The 17110-nt window shown below is 37.8% G+C and overlaps 2 protein-coding genes across 10 annotated transcripts; both read left to right on the top strand.

Moving 5' to 3' along the window:
- Nucleotides 1–4164: 4164 nt before the first annotated feature.
- Nucleotides 4165–5439, top strand: LOC103983913 (protein SODIUM POTASSIUM ROOT DEFECTIVE 1). Of its 2 annotated transcripts, none has more exons than XM_009401264.3 (3): nucleotides 4165–4577; nucleotides 4892–4967; nucleotides 5084–5439. In XM_009401264.3, the coding sequence occupies exons 1-3, from the start codon at nucleotides 4287–4289 to the stop codon at nucleotides 5215–5217; spliced, it is 501 nt and encodes a 166-aa protein (XP_009399539.2). In that variant the 5' UTR covers nucleotides 4165–4286; the 3' UTR covers nucleotides 5218–5439. The 2 variants fall into 2 exon arrangements, with proteins under 2 accessions (XP_009399539.2, XP_009399540.2); XM_009401265.3 differs by having other exon boundaries at nucleotides 4167–4577; nucleotides 5096–5439.
- Nucleotides 5440–6829: 1390 nt separating this feature from the next.
- On the top strand, nucleotides 6830–17072 carry LOC103983912 (2,3-bisphosphoglycerate-dependent phosphoglycerate mutase 1). Of its 8 annotated transcripts, none has more exons than XM_065108026.1 (13): nucleotides 6830–7076; nucleotides 7672–7922; nucleotides 8226–8449; nucleotides 8593–8711; nucleotides 8816–8972; nucleotides 10049–10150; nucleotides 10237–10356; nucleotides 11825–11966; nucleotides 12055–12292; nucleotides 14239–15229; nucleotides 15300–15529; nucleotides 15703–15842; nucleotides 16232–17072. In XM_065108026.1, the coding sequence occupies exons 2-8, from the start codon at nucleotides 7673–7675 to the stop codon at nucleotides 11945–11947; spliced, it is 1095 nt and encodes a 364-aa protein (XP_064964098.1). In that variant the 5' UTR covers nucleotides 6830–7076; nucleotide 7672; the 3' UTR covers nucleotides 11948–11966; nucleotides 12055–12292; nucleotides 14239–15229; nucleotides 15300–15529; nucleotides 15703–15842; nucleotides 16232–17072. The 8 variants fall into 8 exon arrangements, with proteins under 8 accessions (XP_064964098.1, XP_064964097.1, XP_064964103.1 ...); XM_065108025.1 differs by having other exon boundaries at nucleotides 15300–15842; nucleotides 16232–16625; nucleotides 16738–17072; XM_065108031.1 differs by having other exon boundaries at nucleotides 11916–11966; nucleotides 15300–15842.
- The last annotated feature ends 38 nt before the right edge of the window (nucleotides 17073–17110 follow it).

Genomic DNA, 17110 nt, shown 5'->3' with positions numbered 1-17110 from the left:
AGGAGACCGCAAGGCTTTTTATATGATGGCCTACCGGGAGTCCAAAATAGCTGCGGTCAGTCAACTTTGGCGGCAACGACGAGATTTTTAGCAACAAATTTTCCGATTGACCGACACTAATGGAAAAGAAAAACCATTTTTCGTCTTAAAATAAATGTTAATAGTTTACTGCTCTGTATATGTTGGTGAAATTTCCGGAAAAAAATAATTCATTTTTTATTTTTATTTCCTTTTCAATTTTGCCCATAAAAGGCGAGGAATCTTTCCTTTTTTCTTTTGACCTTCTAGCTGGGTTCAGATTTGGTTCAATAAATTCTAAACCGGTTCAACAAATCGAAATCCACTCCAAAAATAAAACAATTACTATAAGTGAGGTAAATAAAACGCACTACCAACATTAATATTAATTAATTTTGTTTTATTCGCTCACACGCAAAAGGAATCGTATCGTTTGGTTTTCGTACGCAAAGATTAATCTCTCTTTAAGGAAAAAAAAAATCATACATTATTTCTGTCTTATGCGTGTACGGTATCTCTATTTGTTGTTCATGTGGATCATATAACTCATTTCATTCCTTACTTCCATGCGGTTTTTAAGGTGAATGTGAACGGACTGGATCAGGTCAACTCAGATCTCCGTCAAACATCGAAGACTTGTATGATAAGACGACACAAATTGACTTGACTCCTTCTGTGTCGACGTTGTCCTATAGATGGATGACAACCGCAATGGTTAGTTGGGAAGGAGATATAATAATAATAATAATAATAATACTAGTAATCATAAGCTTACGAGGCACATTTTGTAGTTGACTGAGACGACCGAGATAAAGTCAAGGTCGTATTTAAGAAAGAACAAGTAATTGGGTTGGTGAGAAGTTAAATCCATCCTAAATTTTAACTTGACTTTTATTTCTTTTTGAAAGAATCGTCCTATTTTTATTTATCAAGTGTGACAAATATAATTAGTCAAATATTTGAAAATTTATTTTTTAGGACTTTTCCTGGAAAGTGTCCCCAATTTTCAGACTTCTCTAATAATATCTCTTTTTTTTGTGGTCTAAAATTTGGAATACCTGAGTCACATATTATTTTTTTTCTTTCTCACTTTTGCTATAGATCAATCCATAGGGTGAATCAGTTTAGTCATAGTATTTTAAAATTGCATTACAATGTTTTCAGCAATACTATGGAAATATTATGATATAGAATTTTTTATTATGTTGTATTGCAATACAAAAAAAATATCATTTTGGCTTTGATAGATATAATTTATAATGATTCATAAAGGTTGATGAATTTCTAAGATATTGTTTTAGATTCATATGAGTAGCTGAGTCTACTATTATTATTTGATTCAAGCTCTGATATATTACCTTTTTCTAAATTTCATTTACTAATACCGGTCTTCATAGATGATGATTACTTACCTCCCTTCAAAGCAAGAGAGTTGAACGACGACGCGTTCAAGACTTGTGGGAGTTGGCGTTGTTTCTTCCTTCAACGAATCCATCCGCGTTTGTGGAGCTTTCCTCCTCAAGTGGAGATTTCAAAGGGATAAGCCTTAAGAAACATCGATGGCGGGATTGCCATGCAACTTCCCAAGGAGAAAGAACAATACGAAACTTGGGTCATCATCACCTAATCCCATCATTTTCGTCGTCACAAAGATCGATCATATGTGTCGTCACAAACGTCCCGTGATATGATGCTTCCCCTTTTTTTCTCTCTCTATGACTTTTTTTATGTTGACTATCGACTACGGACAGTGGAAGTCATGATCATCGAAAGCAACACGAAGATGGGGAGTCCTTTCTTGTCTCAGATTAGATTCATGAAAATTATTATGGTTCGTAAACACATTAAATGACAACTTAAGTGCTCAAAAAATCAGACTATTATCTTCCCTACTTGTTATAATTAAAACAATAGTTTCTTTTAGCAATCACAACAAATTCGGAGGATAAAATAGGTGTGGCCGGCAAATTAGTGTGTTCAAACCTTGTGAAGGAAGCAAGCAAGCATGCATAGAGCACTGTTTCGGAATTATAGACAGTTCTCCTGCAGATTTGCGGAGGATTCAAGGCATGACAGAAAGGAAATGACACAAGGCATAGCTGTATCAGATTGTATTCTTGTGTATCAAATAGGAAGAGGAGCAGTATTGATCTGGTTTTCTTGTAGCTGTTAGTTTTCATGCCTGTCTTTTCTTGTGAAGAACATTCCCACCACACAATTATTGTGATAACTACAAAGATACGATCTTTGAAATAGTAAGAGAAGTTTGGCATGCTTGCCTGTCATCACTATTGCTGTAATGCCTTCTGCTTCAGCCTGAAGCCAATGTGACAACCATTGCAGATTTCAACTGTACATCAAAGAAAAAGAAAATGCAATTAGGTAGCATACATTGACTGAAATCTAACAATAATATTACATGATGTCATAAGGTGAAGGTGCTCACAGTGCCTGACTCATCATATTGGTATACGACTTCATCATCTATGAGGAAAAAGAACCTTGTTTCATCATCATCTTCTTCTTCTTAAACAGATATATAGAAGAAAGTGAATTAGAGGTATCTTACTGCATGAACGAACCAAGCACCTCCAAGTGTCTAGTATCTAGGCAGTGATGAAGTATATGCATTAAGCTCGAAATATTGAATCATCAGTATTTTCCCATTAACAATACTGTGGGAGAAGATCCATGACATCTTTGTGTTTGCTTACCATCCAACTAGAGCAAATCCTTGTGCAATACCTCTCTCTCTCTCTGCGTTGACACTAGCTCAGTACGGCTACCAACTCAGCTCCAACTTACCTCCTGAACTCGATACTGACAACAGTCCCCTACTGTCTGCTATGCACTTGTAGTGATCGTAACCAATGAGGGAAGAAGCTATTGCTCCTTGATGCTCATTCTACAGCAATTCTTGACATTGTCATGGACATATCAATCATGTAATTCATGCCAAATAGCTCAATATATACTTATCCTGCACTGTCAGCATCATCATCTCAGCACCTCCCGTAAGGAAATTGGTAGTAGTAGAGCTTTCCAAGTGCAACATACTTCAGAAACTTGTCGCTGAGGAACTTGGTCCAGTTGTGGCCATAACCACCAAAAAGGTAGTCATCATGCAAGATATGCAAGTACATTTACTCTCTGCGCGTCCAAAGCGACAGTGTCTGCTGCCATTAAATAGTTTTTGCAGGATGAGTTGGGGTGGATTGTGGCTCGATTTTTACCCGCCCTGAAAGGTGATGGGGACATGACGGAGGCTGTGGGGAGGAGCTCCACATGGGGGGCATGCACACTGCTAAAGCAGTGAAGCATGGTTGGTTGGCAGCTCTGGGCAACTACCAGTTGTCTCTCTGCTCTCTTAGGTAGAAGGTTGGTCAAGCAAATATGGACCTTCCAAGTTCTGACCTGATTCTACATACTTACCAGCACCTGTTTATTCCTTCACGATTAGCAATAGATTAAAGAGAAAAGTTTGTAGAAGAAGGAGAGATGAAGTCAAAATGTGCAAGTTGCTTCAACTAACATTACACACAAGATGAAGGGAAAGTATATCTGACAAAGAATAGCATCCCATCCCGTCACAGAGTTTCATTCTTTGAATAGGTAATTTGTACTGATTCTCTTTCTCTGAGCTACAGCAACTCAAATCATGTGAGAGCTGGAAATCTCCTCGTTTAGGTCCATCCATTTTAGACCTTCAGCTAAAGAGAGGGTGGGCGGAGGAACGACACAAGCAATGATTCTCTCCCATCCTCTCGTTTACCCTGCTGCTGTAAGAGACAGTAATGGAGGAGTAACTGTTGTTTTCGCTGCAGCCTCTGCCTTCGGGTTGACGTATTAACGTACATATGTACGTCGAATCTGGTCGAGACCACTTCCCACGTCGCTTGACTGCGATCCATCCATCCATTCATCGGCATGTTTGCAGGCTGAGCTGAGCTCATTTGTACATACCGGATCACATCCCTTCAAATTGTGCCACATGCAGTGCTGATAACGAGCTCTACCCAAAGCAATGTTGAAAAGGTTATCTCACCGACCGATAAATATATGCAAACTTTGAAGTCTTTGGATGAGATAACATATAATACTAACCAAGTAGATCTCCTTTGAAGATTAGCTACATCTACTCCTTTCAAGTACCACCCTTCCCCTCCCTGTTCACCTCCATGTATCATAGTGGAATATAGATACCTTTCACACTCCTGGCACTTTGAACTCTTCTTCTTCTCTCTCCCCCTCACCCATTCACTGCAGGAATGAAGGCCAACGGCTTGCTCTGCCGGTCGCGGTCGGCCACGGCGGTGTGCCTGCCCGACGATCCTCGGTTGATGATCGTGCCGCGGCAGCTCGACAGGACTCTCGTCGAGCGCCCGAGGCTCGTCGACGTCAAGTGTTCTCGCCTCGGCGATCCCCGCAGGTTCAGTTCGGGTGATGGGAGATCAGTCACCCTTCCGATGGTCATGAAGAAAGAGCGAGTGCCACGAAAGCCTTCCAGCGGCAGCAACCTCATCTCCTCCTTCCCTCCATCTAATCATCATGTGTTTCAAGTAAGTCGAAGCTTTAGTTTCTTTTTCTCGTTCTTCTTTGTTTTGAAGAATATTACTTTCTTCCACGAGATCATTAAACTGTAGTGATGATTATATTATTCTATGAAATCAGAAGAGAAGGATAGTAGATTCAATTAGAGCAACAGCACCCAATATAGAGAGAGTGGTAGAGTAGATGTAGAGTAGTTGCATTGGAAATACCTTTGGTTCTTCTTTACATGTATAATTCATCCATAAAACATCACATTTTTCAGTCTAATTTTTTGTTTACTATAAATGATTTTGTCATCGTTTCTGTCTTTTTGTTTTGCCAGGTTGTGGTTATGAGAGTCTCACTACATTGTCAAGCCTGTGCAGGAAAAGTTAGGAAGCACATTTCTAAGATGGAAGGTATTATGCACATTAGTTTTCCCAATCAAAAAACAAAGTTCCATAAATTGGAAAAAGATATAGACAATCCTCGAGTTTCTATTTTATAATCTTTTTCTCCTGAATATATACTTTAGTAAACATGGCAGGGGTGACATCCTTTAGCATAGAACTGGAGTCAAAGAGGGTTACTGTCATGGGCTATGTTTCCCCAGAGGGGGTCCTGGAGAAGATATCAAAGGTGAAGAAGGCTGAGTTCTGGCCTTGCTGAGTAGGGCATTTCAAAGGTGAAGAAGTATGAGTCAAAGCATCTCTTTGGATAATGATACCTCATTTAGTTTTGGGTTGTCTATGTGATGAATTGTCTAGCGTCAGTGGCTGTCCTTGTAATGTCATATTATGAATATAATTCATGCAACATGTATCTCTGAGTTAATCTCTTAGCTGTAGTAAGAGAGCACCCAACTAATTTAATGTTGTGGATTTATGTCTACTGTTTGAGAAGGTAGCAACACTAGAGTAATCTGCAGCAGTGAAGAGCAATTCTGAATTGATCCTTGACAAACAAGGATTTGAATGCTGTCCCTTGGAGGGCAGTGATGCTCCTCATAGGACCACTTAAACATAGGCACTCCAGGTATGATGTTGTGATTGATTGAAACACTTTTAGGTGAGGTGGTGTAGTTTCTTCTCAACAAACCAATCAACCAGCAGTCTCAAGCAAGACAAAGAAATGAAGCAGGTTCACCATATTTTTTATCTTTGCTCCAGAGCAGAACAGCAGCTGCTAGTTGATGGGAGTCATGGCTTGTTCATTTGGTCTGCCCAGTGTCCTCCACTCAGAGAACATGGGAAGCAGCAACCTCAGCTTGTACGATAGACACACTGCTGCAATGGTGCAGTACTCAAGAACATGGAGGCTGGCTTTTTTATGCATGCATGGTGTTCAGTCCATTGATTGCTTCAATCAACCACAGAGAGAGATGCAAACTTCTTCTCTGAACCATTGCTTCTTCTTCATATATGGAACCACTGTATCACACAAACTGTGAGATTGTAGGTTGAAGGATGCTTTGATGGTAGGAGCAGCTATAACCAAAAAGTCAAACTCTTATCTTATTCTCATTCAGCAAATCTTGTATGCATTTTGTACCATCAAAGTTTTAACTTCATTCCTAATGAACTTGTTATCCACAAGACAAATCAAATTCATAGAACAACTGATCAAGATTATGAGCATTCATAAGGAAGATAATTAAACAGTTCTACAAATTCTAGACATATAACAATCTTTTCATCACTGGCAGATAAAATGAATTTAAAAGAAAAAATATAGCAATTTTTCCGACAGTAAAAAAAATTCATCTTATATTATTTTTTTTCATAAATATTGAACACAAAAACAAAAATCTTCTACTAAATTTAGTTTCTCTAAGGATTAATCATTGAAGCAATCACAAAAGTTTTGTAGCACCAATGTGAGTATTGTTCAACTTGTAAAATGTTAATCATTAATCTATTTGTATCTTCAGAGAGTCACAGAAAGTGAAATTTTATTTTAACAAACAATTAATCGTATAAATAGATTTATCACTATCAGAAATTGGAATTTCATGATGCCAATTAGATTGATTAGCATCTTTATGTCTGCAAGAAAAGGCATAAAAGAAATAACTTCAATCATTGACAATTTGGTCAACTCACCATAATTGAAGCCGACGCACGTTGGAAGACGAGATAACCCTTTTTCGTTCTCGGTTTCTGCTTTTGCTTTTGCTTTTGCTTTTGTTTCCACCAAAAGGAAAACGTTTTCCCCCCCTTCTTTCCACGTGTCCACGAAAACCCCCTCTCTCTCTCGCCTTACGCCAAGTTTGCCAAAGGTCGTCATTTTAAATCACACGAGCACCGGTCTCGCTTCGGCCGATCGAAGCTTGCTCCTTTTCCGGCTCCGTTCGCCTTCTAAAGAAATGCTCTCTGTCTCTCTCTCACACACACACACATCCGTCCGATCGCTGCTTCTCTTGGCCTCTGTTTGACCGTAATCAAATCGGGTCGGGGGGGTTCAACGAAAACGCTACAGATATTGCGGCCTTTCAGGCTCTGATCGACCTTCCTGTGCGCCCGAATAAGGTTGACTCTCACATTCTTCTTTCGTTTTCCTACAAAGTGTTCCCAAATGCGTAGAACCGTAGAGAAAAGAGTTCTTTTGTCGGTTTGATTGGAACGCCTTTTTGCCCTCAGAAGGGGATATTTTTGTTCTTTCCGCTGCGTTTTCTAGAGTACATTTGCTAGTTGAAATCCAGAAATTTCATTCATAAATATCCGTTCTTGAGTCCCGTCGGTGGAGAACTGATTACCTTCAACACATCTCGTGGTAATTCAATCAGTGGTCTAAATGTTTGAATTTGATTCTTGCATGTTCCTAGCACTTTTCCCTTTTTATTCTTTGGAAGAACCAACATTTCCTTTTTCCTTTTTATGCCATCGTACACTGGTTTTAGTGCAATCTTGCAGTTGACGTATGTTATGGAACCCTTGTGGCAAGCTAGAAAGTTAGATAGAAGAAATTGCATTTTTATCGCAACTGTACTGTGATTATGCTGTTGAAAAACGCATTAAATTTATGTTCTTTTCTCATAAAGTTTTATCCTTTATTTTTCTTTTTGAAGCAATAAATCATGTAACCAACAATATTGTGTTCTCACATTGGTGTATGCTACACCAGAATGGCTTCAATGGCATGCCATCATGCCCTCAGTTCCATCCAAACTCAGGGATTGCAAAATAAAGTTGGAAGCTTTTCAGGGAAAATAGTTTCCAAGGGCTCTATGATAGACATGGGACTTCTTTCAAGAGCAATCTGCTACTCTGTGAGAAGGAATTTGTGTACGGTTCATGCATCAAGCTCTTCTCCAGTTGCCAATCCAATTCAAATACCATCAAATGGCGAATCTAAAGATTTTAGGAAAAAATCAGGTAAGTGTATCTTGCAGTTCTTGCTGTTACTTTGATACTCCTCACATCGCATAGGATGTTATATGCGACTGGCAAACCTTGGTTATTCTTTACGTAATTCTCTAGCAACTGTATATCCAAAGATGACAAACTAGGCTGCTAGCAGCCAAAAAAGGGGACAAAGATGAGAAAGTTTTTAAACTATTTTTGTAGTGGCTAGTTTTAGACTGCTTATGCATTTTCATTAGAAGTTTTACTTCTTTGTAACTAGATATTGATTTTTTTTTTTAACTAACATTAAGTATTATCTTATTGCTTTTGCAGATGAAACTGCACTTATACTGATAAGACATGGTGAGTCTTTATGGAATGAGAAAAATCTCTTCACAGGATGTGTTGATGTACCTTTGACTCAAAAGGGTGTGGAGGAAGCAATTGAAGCTGGCAAAAGAATAAGCAATATACCTATTGACATGATCTATACATCTTCACTGATTCGTGCTCAGATGACTGCTATGCTTGCAATGACCCAACATCGCCGCAAGAAGGTTTTTGTTTCTTCCTTTAGTTTTAACCTTGTTAATTATGTGAAAAACTTCCTTTGTATCCATAGCATCTCTTAATATACTAAATTACCAATAAGCCTGAACAACTTTTTTTTTTCCTTCCTTGCACATTAATTTTAATTCAGGTTCCAATCATCAAGCACAATGAGAGTGAACAGGCCTGGAAATGGAGTCAGATACACAGTGAAGAAACAACGAAACAGTCCATTCCTGTGATAACATCTTGGCAACTGAATGAAAGAATGTAATTTCTTTTTCTTTTATCCTTCTGTATATGAGGTGACTCATGACTATGAAGCTTACATCAGGATGTCACATGATTTCACTCTCTTCCATTGTTTTCTCTAGGTATGGTGAACTACAAGGCCTCAATAAGCAAGAAACAGCTGACCGTTTTGGAAAAGAAAAAGTTCAAGAATGGCGTCGTAGTTATGATATTCCTCCCCCAGATGGTGAGAGTTTGGAGATGTGTGCTGATAGAGCTGTGGCTTATTTCAAAGAGCAAGTAAGGACTACAGTAGATGATTAAGTTATTTTTAGAAGTTTCAGCTACTGTCACATGGAGTTCAGTTCTTGTTTTTTTTTTAAAATCGTCAAGTGAGTCAGAACAACTTCATCGTATGATATGAAGCCTTTATCCTTTCTTCATATTTCTTATTTCTGTATTTGTCCATTTTTCTTATGCTTGGATCCTATAAAAAGCAGAAAAGGGATTGTAATTTGTATATCAGGTACATATCAGTTATTAAATGAATAAGTTTTTCTCCCACAATATGTGTGAGTTGTGAGAGGCTACAAATTTTCCATTGAAGTGAGTTCAAAGGACTTGAAGTGTGTCCAAGAAATTTCCTCTCTTATTTTCCTCTCCTCTCTTCCCTAAATATGATACCATCTAAATTCCACCATCGCAGAATTCTGAAAACCTAAACTCCCTGTTGCCCAAGACCTTTTTTTTTACTGCACTCATTTGATCAAACATTATTGTTGAAAACCTAATGTTGTTGGAGCTACTGAATGTTGAAGGCTAGTAAATAACCTCAAAATCAAATAAATCTAGTGAAGAAGGTGACATCAATGTCTTTTTCCTTGCTCAAGACTGGTGTGCATTTGATTTTGCAGTTTTGCACTACTTTTTCTTTCGTTGTCTGAATTGAGATTTTATAAGTTTGACAAAATCTAAGGTTTATTATGGTTTTTATAGCAAGATAGGCATTTTAGTTAAGTTTGCATATATGGTGGCAAGCGTTAGAATTTTATGTTCCTTGTCACCTAGCATATCTTATGTGTATTCTACTGATGTGTATTCTACTGATTATATAAGACATGGATATAATGTTCTGTTTTCCTGAGCAATTTCGTGTCAGTGAAAGATGAACTTTGAGTTATTAATTGCATAGTGAAACTGTAGAAGTTAATTTGACTGTATCTTGACACAAACTGTATATCCTAACATAAACAGCAACATTTGCTGATATCTTGAATTTAAGCTACCTGAGAACTATCCTGTTTTAATCTATTTAGGATGTAGTACATTATATATCACCCTCAGTCACCTGACCACTGGGAAGGATTTCATGATAGATTGTACCTCAACTCTTGACTGGGAAAAATGTGATGATTGCTGCCCATGGAAACTCGCTTAGGTCCATTATTATGTACCTGGACAAGTTGACTTCTCAGGAGGTGAGGAGATGAGCTTTTATTATTAGAAGCTTTGTTTATTACATTAACTGTTTTTGATGTGGTTAAAATTATTACTTCACCTTCAGGTCATCAGCCTTGAACTGTCAACTGGCATTCCTATGCTTTATATATTCAAGGATGGAAAGTTTTTTAGGAGAGGAAGCCCAACCGGTCCTTCTGAGGCTGGTGTTTATGCTTATACCAGAGTATGCAACTTTGACACATTAAATATATTTCTCTTTATAGTTACCACTTTATGCTTGTTCCTTTGATTGACATAATATCCTTTTATTTTCACAATGTCATTTAGTTGCCTATGATAAGTCTACATGGATGTATAGTTTGCATGAAACTATGTATATTTCTAGCTTTTAAGATAATCTGATTGTTGAATATGCAAGAAAGAAAAGGGAAGGTATTGAGAAATTGATGGCTCTCTGTTGTTATATTCTAGAAACTTGTGCTCTGTCTGTCTTGAAAGTTTTCTTTTCTGTACATTCCAATGCTTTTCCATTACTTGTTCAGCAAATTAGTGTTTCAATTTTAAGCAACTGGCAAGAAGTCCTTTGCTCCAGTTCTGGTATTCAAAATGCAAATAATGAGGCATTTATGCAAAAATATTTAATTTCATATTTAGGAGCCATTGGTATATCAATTATATCTCCTTGGTTTGATTAACTCTTTTGGTTCTCTGTAAGGTCAGGATGTTTGCTCATCTTTTGTGTTCTAGCTCATAGGGTGGGCAATATGTTCAGAATCGTATATTATTTGATTGTGACAGGAAGATGTTCTTGTCTAGTGTTTATTTTTTTCTTTCTGTTTTGGTTCTTAGGTGGGCAAATAGATTTAAGTATCTTTCTATATCATGTACTGAATCCAAAGGATTGATTTATGTAAAAGGATTTAATTAAGCTGCTTAAGAAAATCTAGTGAAGCTATAGCATATTTTAGAATCAGTTATGGTGAGTCGAAATGGTTAGACTGCATGATAACTTAACAGCAGAATGCAACTTGTAATGAAACAGTATGCGCTGTTTGCTGATGCAACAGTCATAATTGATGATCTCAGACGAGATTTTGAATGTTCTGTTGCTGCAAGGAAATTTGGGATAGTGGCTTAATGCTTTATAGAAATAAAATGAGTAACAATAAATGTAGTATCAGATTATAGTCAAGAAATAGGAGGTAAAATCAAATCTAAGATGTTTTAGAACTCCATATATGTACTAGAATGACTAAATATAAAATACTTTATACATATACTTAAACAACCACATAACCTCAGGTGAAGGAAGTTTGTTTCATTAAAATAACTTTTCTTATGCTTCTAGCGACATGTATGTGATGTTGATTTTTCAATGCCTTGGATTTTTATAAAGAGTACAATTACTTTTCTGGATTAATCAGAATCCTGGATTTTGGATTTTAACTTGTTAACATATGACATATTGCATAATTAAACTGATTTTATATTCACAGGGAAAAAATTAAGATTCCATACTGCAGTTAACTAGGAATGCTAGAAGATATAATCTTTGAAGTCATTGAAACTAAAATTAAGACAGCAACATTAAAAAATAATGATTTGGACATGGTTAAGTTAATAATGGTTCCTATTCTTATATCTGAGTTAAACAATTCAAGTTCTTAGAAAATCTGTTACATGTTCTGCAGAAACTTGTGCAGACCGAAAGTAGTAAACAATTCAAGTTCCACTTGTTCTTGTTCATGGTGAGTAATGCAATTCTCTTGCATGTGAATGCAGAGTTTGGCTCTTTACAGACAGAAGCTGGATGAAATGTTCCATTAACTACCCGTAAGCTTGTATCTTTGATCTTCATTTGCATGCTAATTCTACCAACTAAAGTCTGCTAATTTATGCCCCTATGATATGTTCTCCACAGGCTTCAACTAGGCCATACCAGAGTTCTCTCATCTACACAAAAGCTGACCCATTTGTGATGTCTTAATTCCTACAAGCATCTATTGATGAGATCTTTTTCCCCTTGTTCTAGAGATGGATTCTCGTGCAATGCTGAAGATTATGCAGATTACTTTTTCCCCTTTTCATTTTTGATCTTCATATTATCATAGACTGGGGGTGGTGTTTTGTTACAACTGCCCTATACAAATTCAGAACAGGTGAGATGATAAATGCAGAAGCATAAGGACTTGGAAATCAATGGTTTAAATCTCATTTATCTTCATAATGCTTAAATGTGGGTTCTCTCTTTATCATCATGAAGTACTAGGTTGGCTGGTGCTATCTACCTATCTTCATGTACATGAGATTGTGGTCAAAATTGACCAAAGGTCCTGTCATAATCTTACAACAATTAGTAAGTAAATGATTGGTGTTCTCATCTTTTGTTTGAACAATAGGTAACTGCTTTTCTAGAGAAAGGGTAACTTTCTTTTATTTATCTCAAAATTCGAGTTCATATATATATATGATCTCAAAAACTTTAGGTGTATTTTATTTTATTTTACTATTTTATTTTACATTAAGATCTTTGGAAAATCCATTATGATCTCAAAAACTTTAGGTGTATCTCTGAAGTTTAAATAAACATTAATCATGGTTAGAGTTGACGTGATTTTTGTATGGATGTTAATTACAGTGTTATATATATATATATATATATATATATACATTCGATCCCATGAGTAGGCGTGAAAAGCTTTCGCCAACATGGGTCCCCGTCCAGCTCATCTTTGGTACCCCGTGGCTGAATCGTGTGGTTCCGTGAGTCCAGCCCGAGTCGATAAACCCGACCCAACCGACCTAAGATAAACCCCGCTTCACCTGCATAACTATTGCTCGACGCCGTCGCCTCCGCCGCAGCCGCTGTGGCTGCCGTCGAAGCGCAACGTCCCCTCGTCGTGGAGCAGACGGCCGCCAGCTACTGGGAGACGTGCTCAGGGTTTGTATATATAATGCACGCGTTTGCTCGACTCCCAAGCCTAGGGTTTTTCTTCGGCTGCTCGTCTGTATAGAGTAATTTTGTTTGAAGCGCTTGCTTTGGGTAATTTGTTGATCGTTTTTAGCTTCTTTCCCGTTTCTTTCATCACGTTTGATGAATAGGATCGCGATTTTTTTGTCGATTTATCTAATTGATGGTCTTTGTTGGGGGTCCCTGTGAAGTGCTGTGTTGATGAGCATTGATCCACGGTAAATTTCATTGAACGCGACTCTTTAGAATGTTCCATCTCATTTGAAATTGGAAATAAGAAAGAAACGGATTGGAGGGAAAACAAGAAATGTCAGTCATTATGGGTTTGGTATGTTGGTTTCAAGAACGATAACCTTTAACTTGCTTTTGATCTATCAAATTCTCTCAGCTGTATCTTTGCATCAGCTGGTGTGCATACAACCGTTGGCTTCTGATCAATATGGGTATTGAGCTTATAAAGAAACTAATTTCGACAGGAAAAGGCTAAACATGACAAAAGACATGAAATGAGATATATTATCATCACTAAGCAGCAACAAGATAGTCTTAAACTCTTAAGACAGAAGCTCATTGGTTAATTTGCCTGCTTGCTCTGGAATTGTTTGCATAAGGTGTATCAGTTTGCTTTGACTATGTGCATGACTAACTTCTCTTCTAAAAATCGAACTAATGTTATACTTCAAATGGAGTAACGAAAGAACTTGTTATTCTTCTTTAAGTTCACATTACTCTGGGAAGAACATCTAGTTGTTATAGTTAGGAATTGATATCTATCCTTGATGATTGAGTGTCTAGATGATTTTCTTTGTAACTAGAAAATTTCTAGTATTGTCAATTGCCTAGACCTCTTTGCAATATATTGAACCTGGTGATGTTTATTTATTATTATTATTTGGACAAATAAGATACCAAGGATATATTATTTAAGTCCTTATTTCCATTGGATAGAAGATTAGTGTGTATTTGTCAACTTACAAATCAATGAAAGGAACTTTTAGTTGGGTTGAAGATGTCCAGTCCACCATATATACTGTTCAATTGGCCTAGCTTAGAGTTTTCTTATAGCTACTGTTCTTTTTTAATGTCAATGGAGCATGGTCTTTAAGTTTTACAGCTCATTTGTTCTTTGTTTAGGTAACTGCTATCGATATTTCTTGGAGAAGCACATGACCATCCATCAGAATTGTTTGCCTTGATATGGCTTCTTTGCTATTATTCTGGTCAGGTGAAAGTAATCCTGGTTCTTATACATCAACATCAGTGGTCAAAATCCTTGCGACACCTAGTGGTACTGCATTGGCAATTTCAGTCTTCAGGCCAAGGGCAGAAAAGGGCTACAGGCTACTGTTCCACAGTTCTCCTCAAGTTCAAGTCCTTGGCCCTGGGGGAGAAAAATGGATCCCTGGTGTGGAGTCACTGATAATGCCGCTCAGGTTACCAGATTGCAATGTAAACCATGAAGCACAACCCAGCTGGAACTGCAACAGCATTTGGCTCCATGACAAAGATATATTCCTGCAGTATGTTGATGAGACCACAAAAATTTTATGGCCTTGAGAAGCGATAAGGATGCTGTTATAAGACTCCAATGGAGCACAGATGGGACTCTGGGATACCTGGTATGTAGAAACTGGGAAGCAAGTGACAAAGTGTGGAACATTCATCCTTTGTGAATTCATGCTGCCCTTCACAAGGGGCCTACCTCTTATTGTGGGTTGCTCTACTGATGGAACAGCCTAATTCTGGGACTTATATATTTAAGTGGTGCAATCCAGACATTTCTGGACAAGTAGTAGATCGCATCTGTAAGTTCGTCTGGTAGATCACATTTGTAAGTTCCACTGTGATAGCAGAAAACAATTTTACCGGAGGATTGGACAAGGATAACGAAGTATGCGATTTAGCAGGAATGACGTAACAATGACACTCCAATGTCATGGAACAATGTCACTCCAGTGTCATGGGAACATGATCTGATACACAGCTGATTCCTGGTGGATCTTATCTTTTGACTAATGGCATGGATTGCATGCTTTGGGTCCGGAAAAGGCACCTCTTTAGACTTGTTCCCTAATTTGCATGCTTCAATTCTGGGACATGTGCGTCCATATGCTCCCAATATCAGGTATATTAATATTTTTCTGGGGCCTCATCTTAACCTTGAGAAGAACTTTCTGAAATGTGTCTGTTCCCAGATGAAAAGATGCCGATGCCATGGCATTTTGTGCAAGCTCCTGGACACAATGGCTCTGTAAATAAGACTGTTCTATCCAACTGAGCCCGTCATAAGTACTTGCAGTAGAGACAAGCAAATAAATTCTGGAGAGATTTGAAGCATTGGGCACCCCACTCAGCTTGCTTGGAGCTTTGAAAGCTGAGATGGACAATGGTTGCTTTGATCGTACTTGAAAGATATTACTAAATGGTATTTACGGCTTTCTTCATATACAGGTTTTTGGTATCTATGTTCTAGTGCTTATTTTGAGCTGCCAACTTTCATGTCTCCGTAAGCTTGTAGTCTGCTGAAGGATTGGCCTGATACTGTCACCTTTTACTTTAAATTTGCAATGTTGTTGCTGTTGATTTTTAAAAGAACAGGTTAAAGACTTGGACAACCTAAACAGCAAGCCAAGAGGCCCACAAGAACTCATCCCATCCATAACAGCGTGGAAAATGCATAGCTTGAGCAAGATGGGGAAAATTGCTGTAGAAAATTAGAGAACCTGTTCTGCAAACATGTAACTGCTGCTCACCTTCTTCTATTGTTTTCCTGCATAGGTCTTATTCTTAGATACGACACAAATAGCTGGTCCAGTTTCTCATTACTGTTCAATTTTGAAATGTTCTTTTGGTTAACTAGCTCCTCCAATTACAAAATTTTGCTAGCTATATATTTCTTCATTCCTGTTTACATCTTTTAGTAAAGTACCTTGTCACTTGAGGCTACACAAGACACCTGTATCCTCTTTTTGTTCTGTTTTCTTGTATGCTTACTGAAATTTTAGATTTAACAATTGTTAGAAATTGAAAGTGATTATTGATAGTTGAAGATGAAAGATCAATAGTAGATTACATCCAAAAAGCCACCACCATTGTAAATCTAACTTCCTTTTTCTTTTTCCCCAAGGAGTTTGAAGTCCAATGAACATTTCCTGATCTAATGAAGGGCAGACAAAATTGTGGCTTTGTTCCCATGGACCATCATCAGCTCTGGTATACTCTGAGAAACACCATATGTGAAAGTCAACAGATGAAACAATCAAGTCAAAAAGAAATTCCCATTCATAGTACCAGAGAGTGCTTTGTGAGACCAGGTCCCTGGGTCATTAAAGCTGATTGGAAACATCAGCCTGCTATTTCCAAAGGCAGTAGGTATCCAGACTGATTACATCGAACACTTTTCTTCTTCATGTTTAAATGCAGGTCAAGCATCCAGGTGAGTGAGCTGGGAAGTCCACAGTCATGGGTTTCAAATATATATATATATATATATTTGGTGATGGAACACTGACTCATTGCTGGTAGCCTTATCCTGACCACTCTGCTGGTCTTTTAATGTGGCCTTTTTCTTCTGCACACAACATCTTTTGATCTGACCAGAGTCTCTTCTTTATTATCCACCGATGAATGCAGTACAGGGGAAGCGGACAAATGGTGGGCCAGCCTCTTGCTTTCTGATCGCTCGAGAGACGATGGAGACCTTCCATGAAGAGTAGACTTCCTTAGGAAGTGGCAGAGCACCAAACGCTGCTGCAAAGGATGTGATCACTAACAGCATCTTTTAACGGGGTAGTGCTATATAATAAGTTGGCAAAATCATGCAAGCCTACCGTGATGGTTGGCTGCGATATTTTTGTCATTTTTATCTTGATGCGTGTATGCCATCATAACATTGTTACCTGAAATAATTATGATGAGCACTGAAAGATATCGTATTAGAGTGGTGTTATTTGATGCAGTTGATCAAATCATGAGAAGGCCAACATGATATGTGGGATGATTCAAC

This window comes from Musa acuminata, chromosome BXJ2-5 (genome assembly GCF_036884655.1).
Source record: "Musa acuminata AAA Group cultivar baxijiao chromosome BXJ2-5, Cavendish_Baxijiao_AAA, whole genome shotgun sequence".
Lineage (NCBI taxonomy): Eukaryota > Viridiplantae > Streptophyta > Magnoliopsida > Zingiberales > Musaceae > Musa > Musa acuminata.
This window is presented reverse-complemented; position numbering and strand designations above follow the sequence as displayed.

What these genes read in the sequence shown, in the direction of transcription:
- LOC103983912 (XM_065108026.1), top strand. Translation starts at nt 7,673, where the DNA reads ATGGCTTCAATGGCATGCCATCATGCCCTCAGTTCCATCCAAACTCAG. An exon ending in TGGCAACTGAATGAAAGAAT is followed by an intron (nt 8,712 to 8,815) that starts GTAATTTCTTTT and finishes TGTTTTCTCTAG; the next exon opens with GTATGGTGAACTACAAGGCC. An exon ending in GTGTTTATGCTTATACCAGA is followed by an intron (nt 10,357 to 11,824) that starts GTATGCAACTTT and finishes CATGTTCTGCAG; the next exon opens with AAACTTGTGCAGACCGAAAG.
- LOC103983913 (XM_009401264.3), top strand. Translation starts at nt 4,287, where the DNA reads ATGAAGGCCAACGGCTTGCTCTGCCGGTCGCGGTCGGCCACGGCGGTG. An exon ending in CTAATCATCATGTGTTTCAA is followed by an intron (nt 4,578 to 4,891) that starts GTAAGTCGAAGC and finishes TTGTTTTGCCAG; the next exon opens with GTTGTGGTTATGAGAGTCTC. An exon ending in GCACATTTCTAAGATGGAAG is followed by an intron (nt 4,968 to 5,083) that starts GTATTATGCACA and finishes TATATACTTTAG; the next exon opens with TAAACATGGCAGGGGTGACA.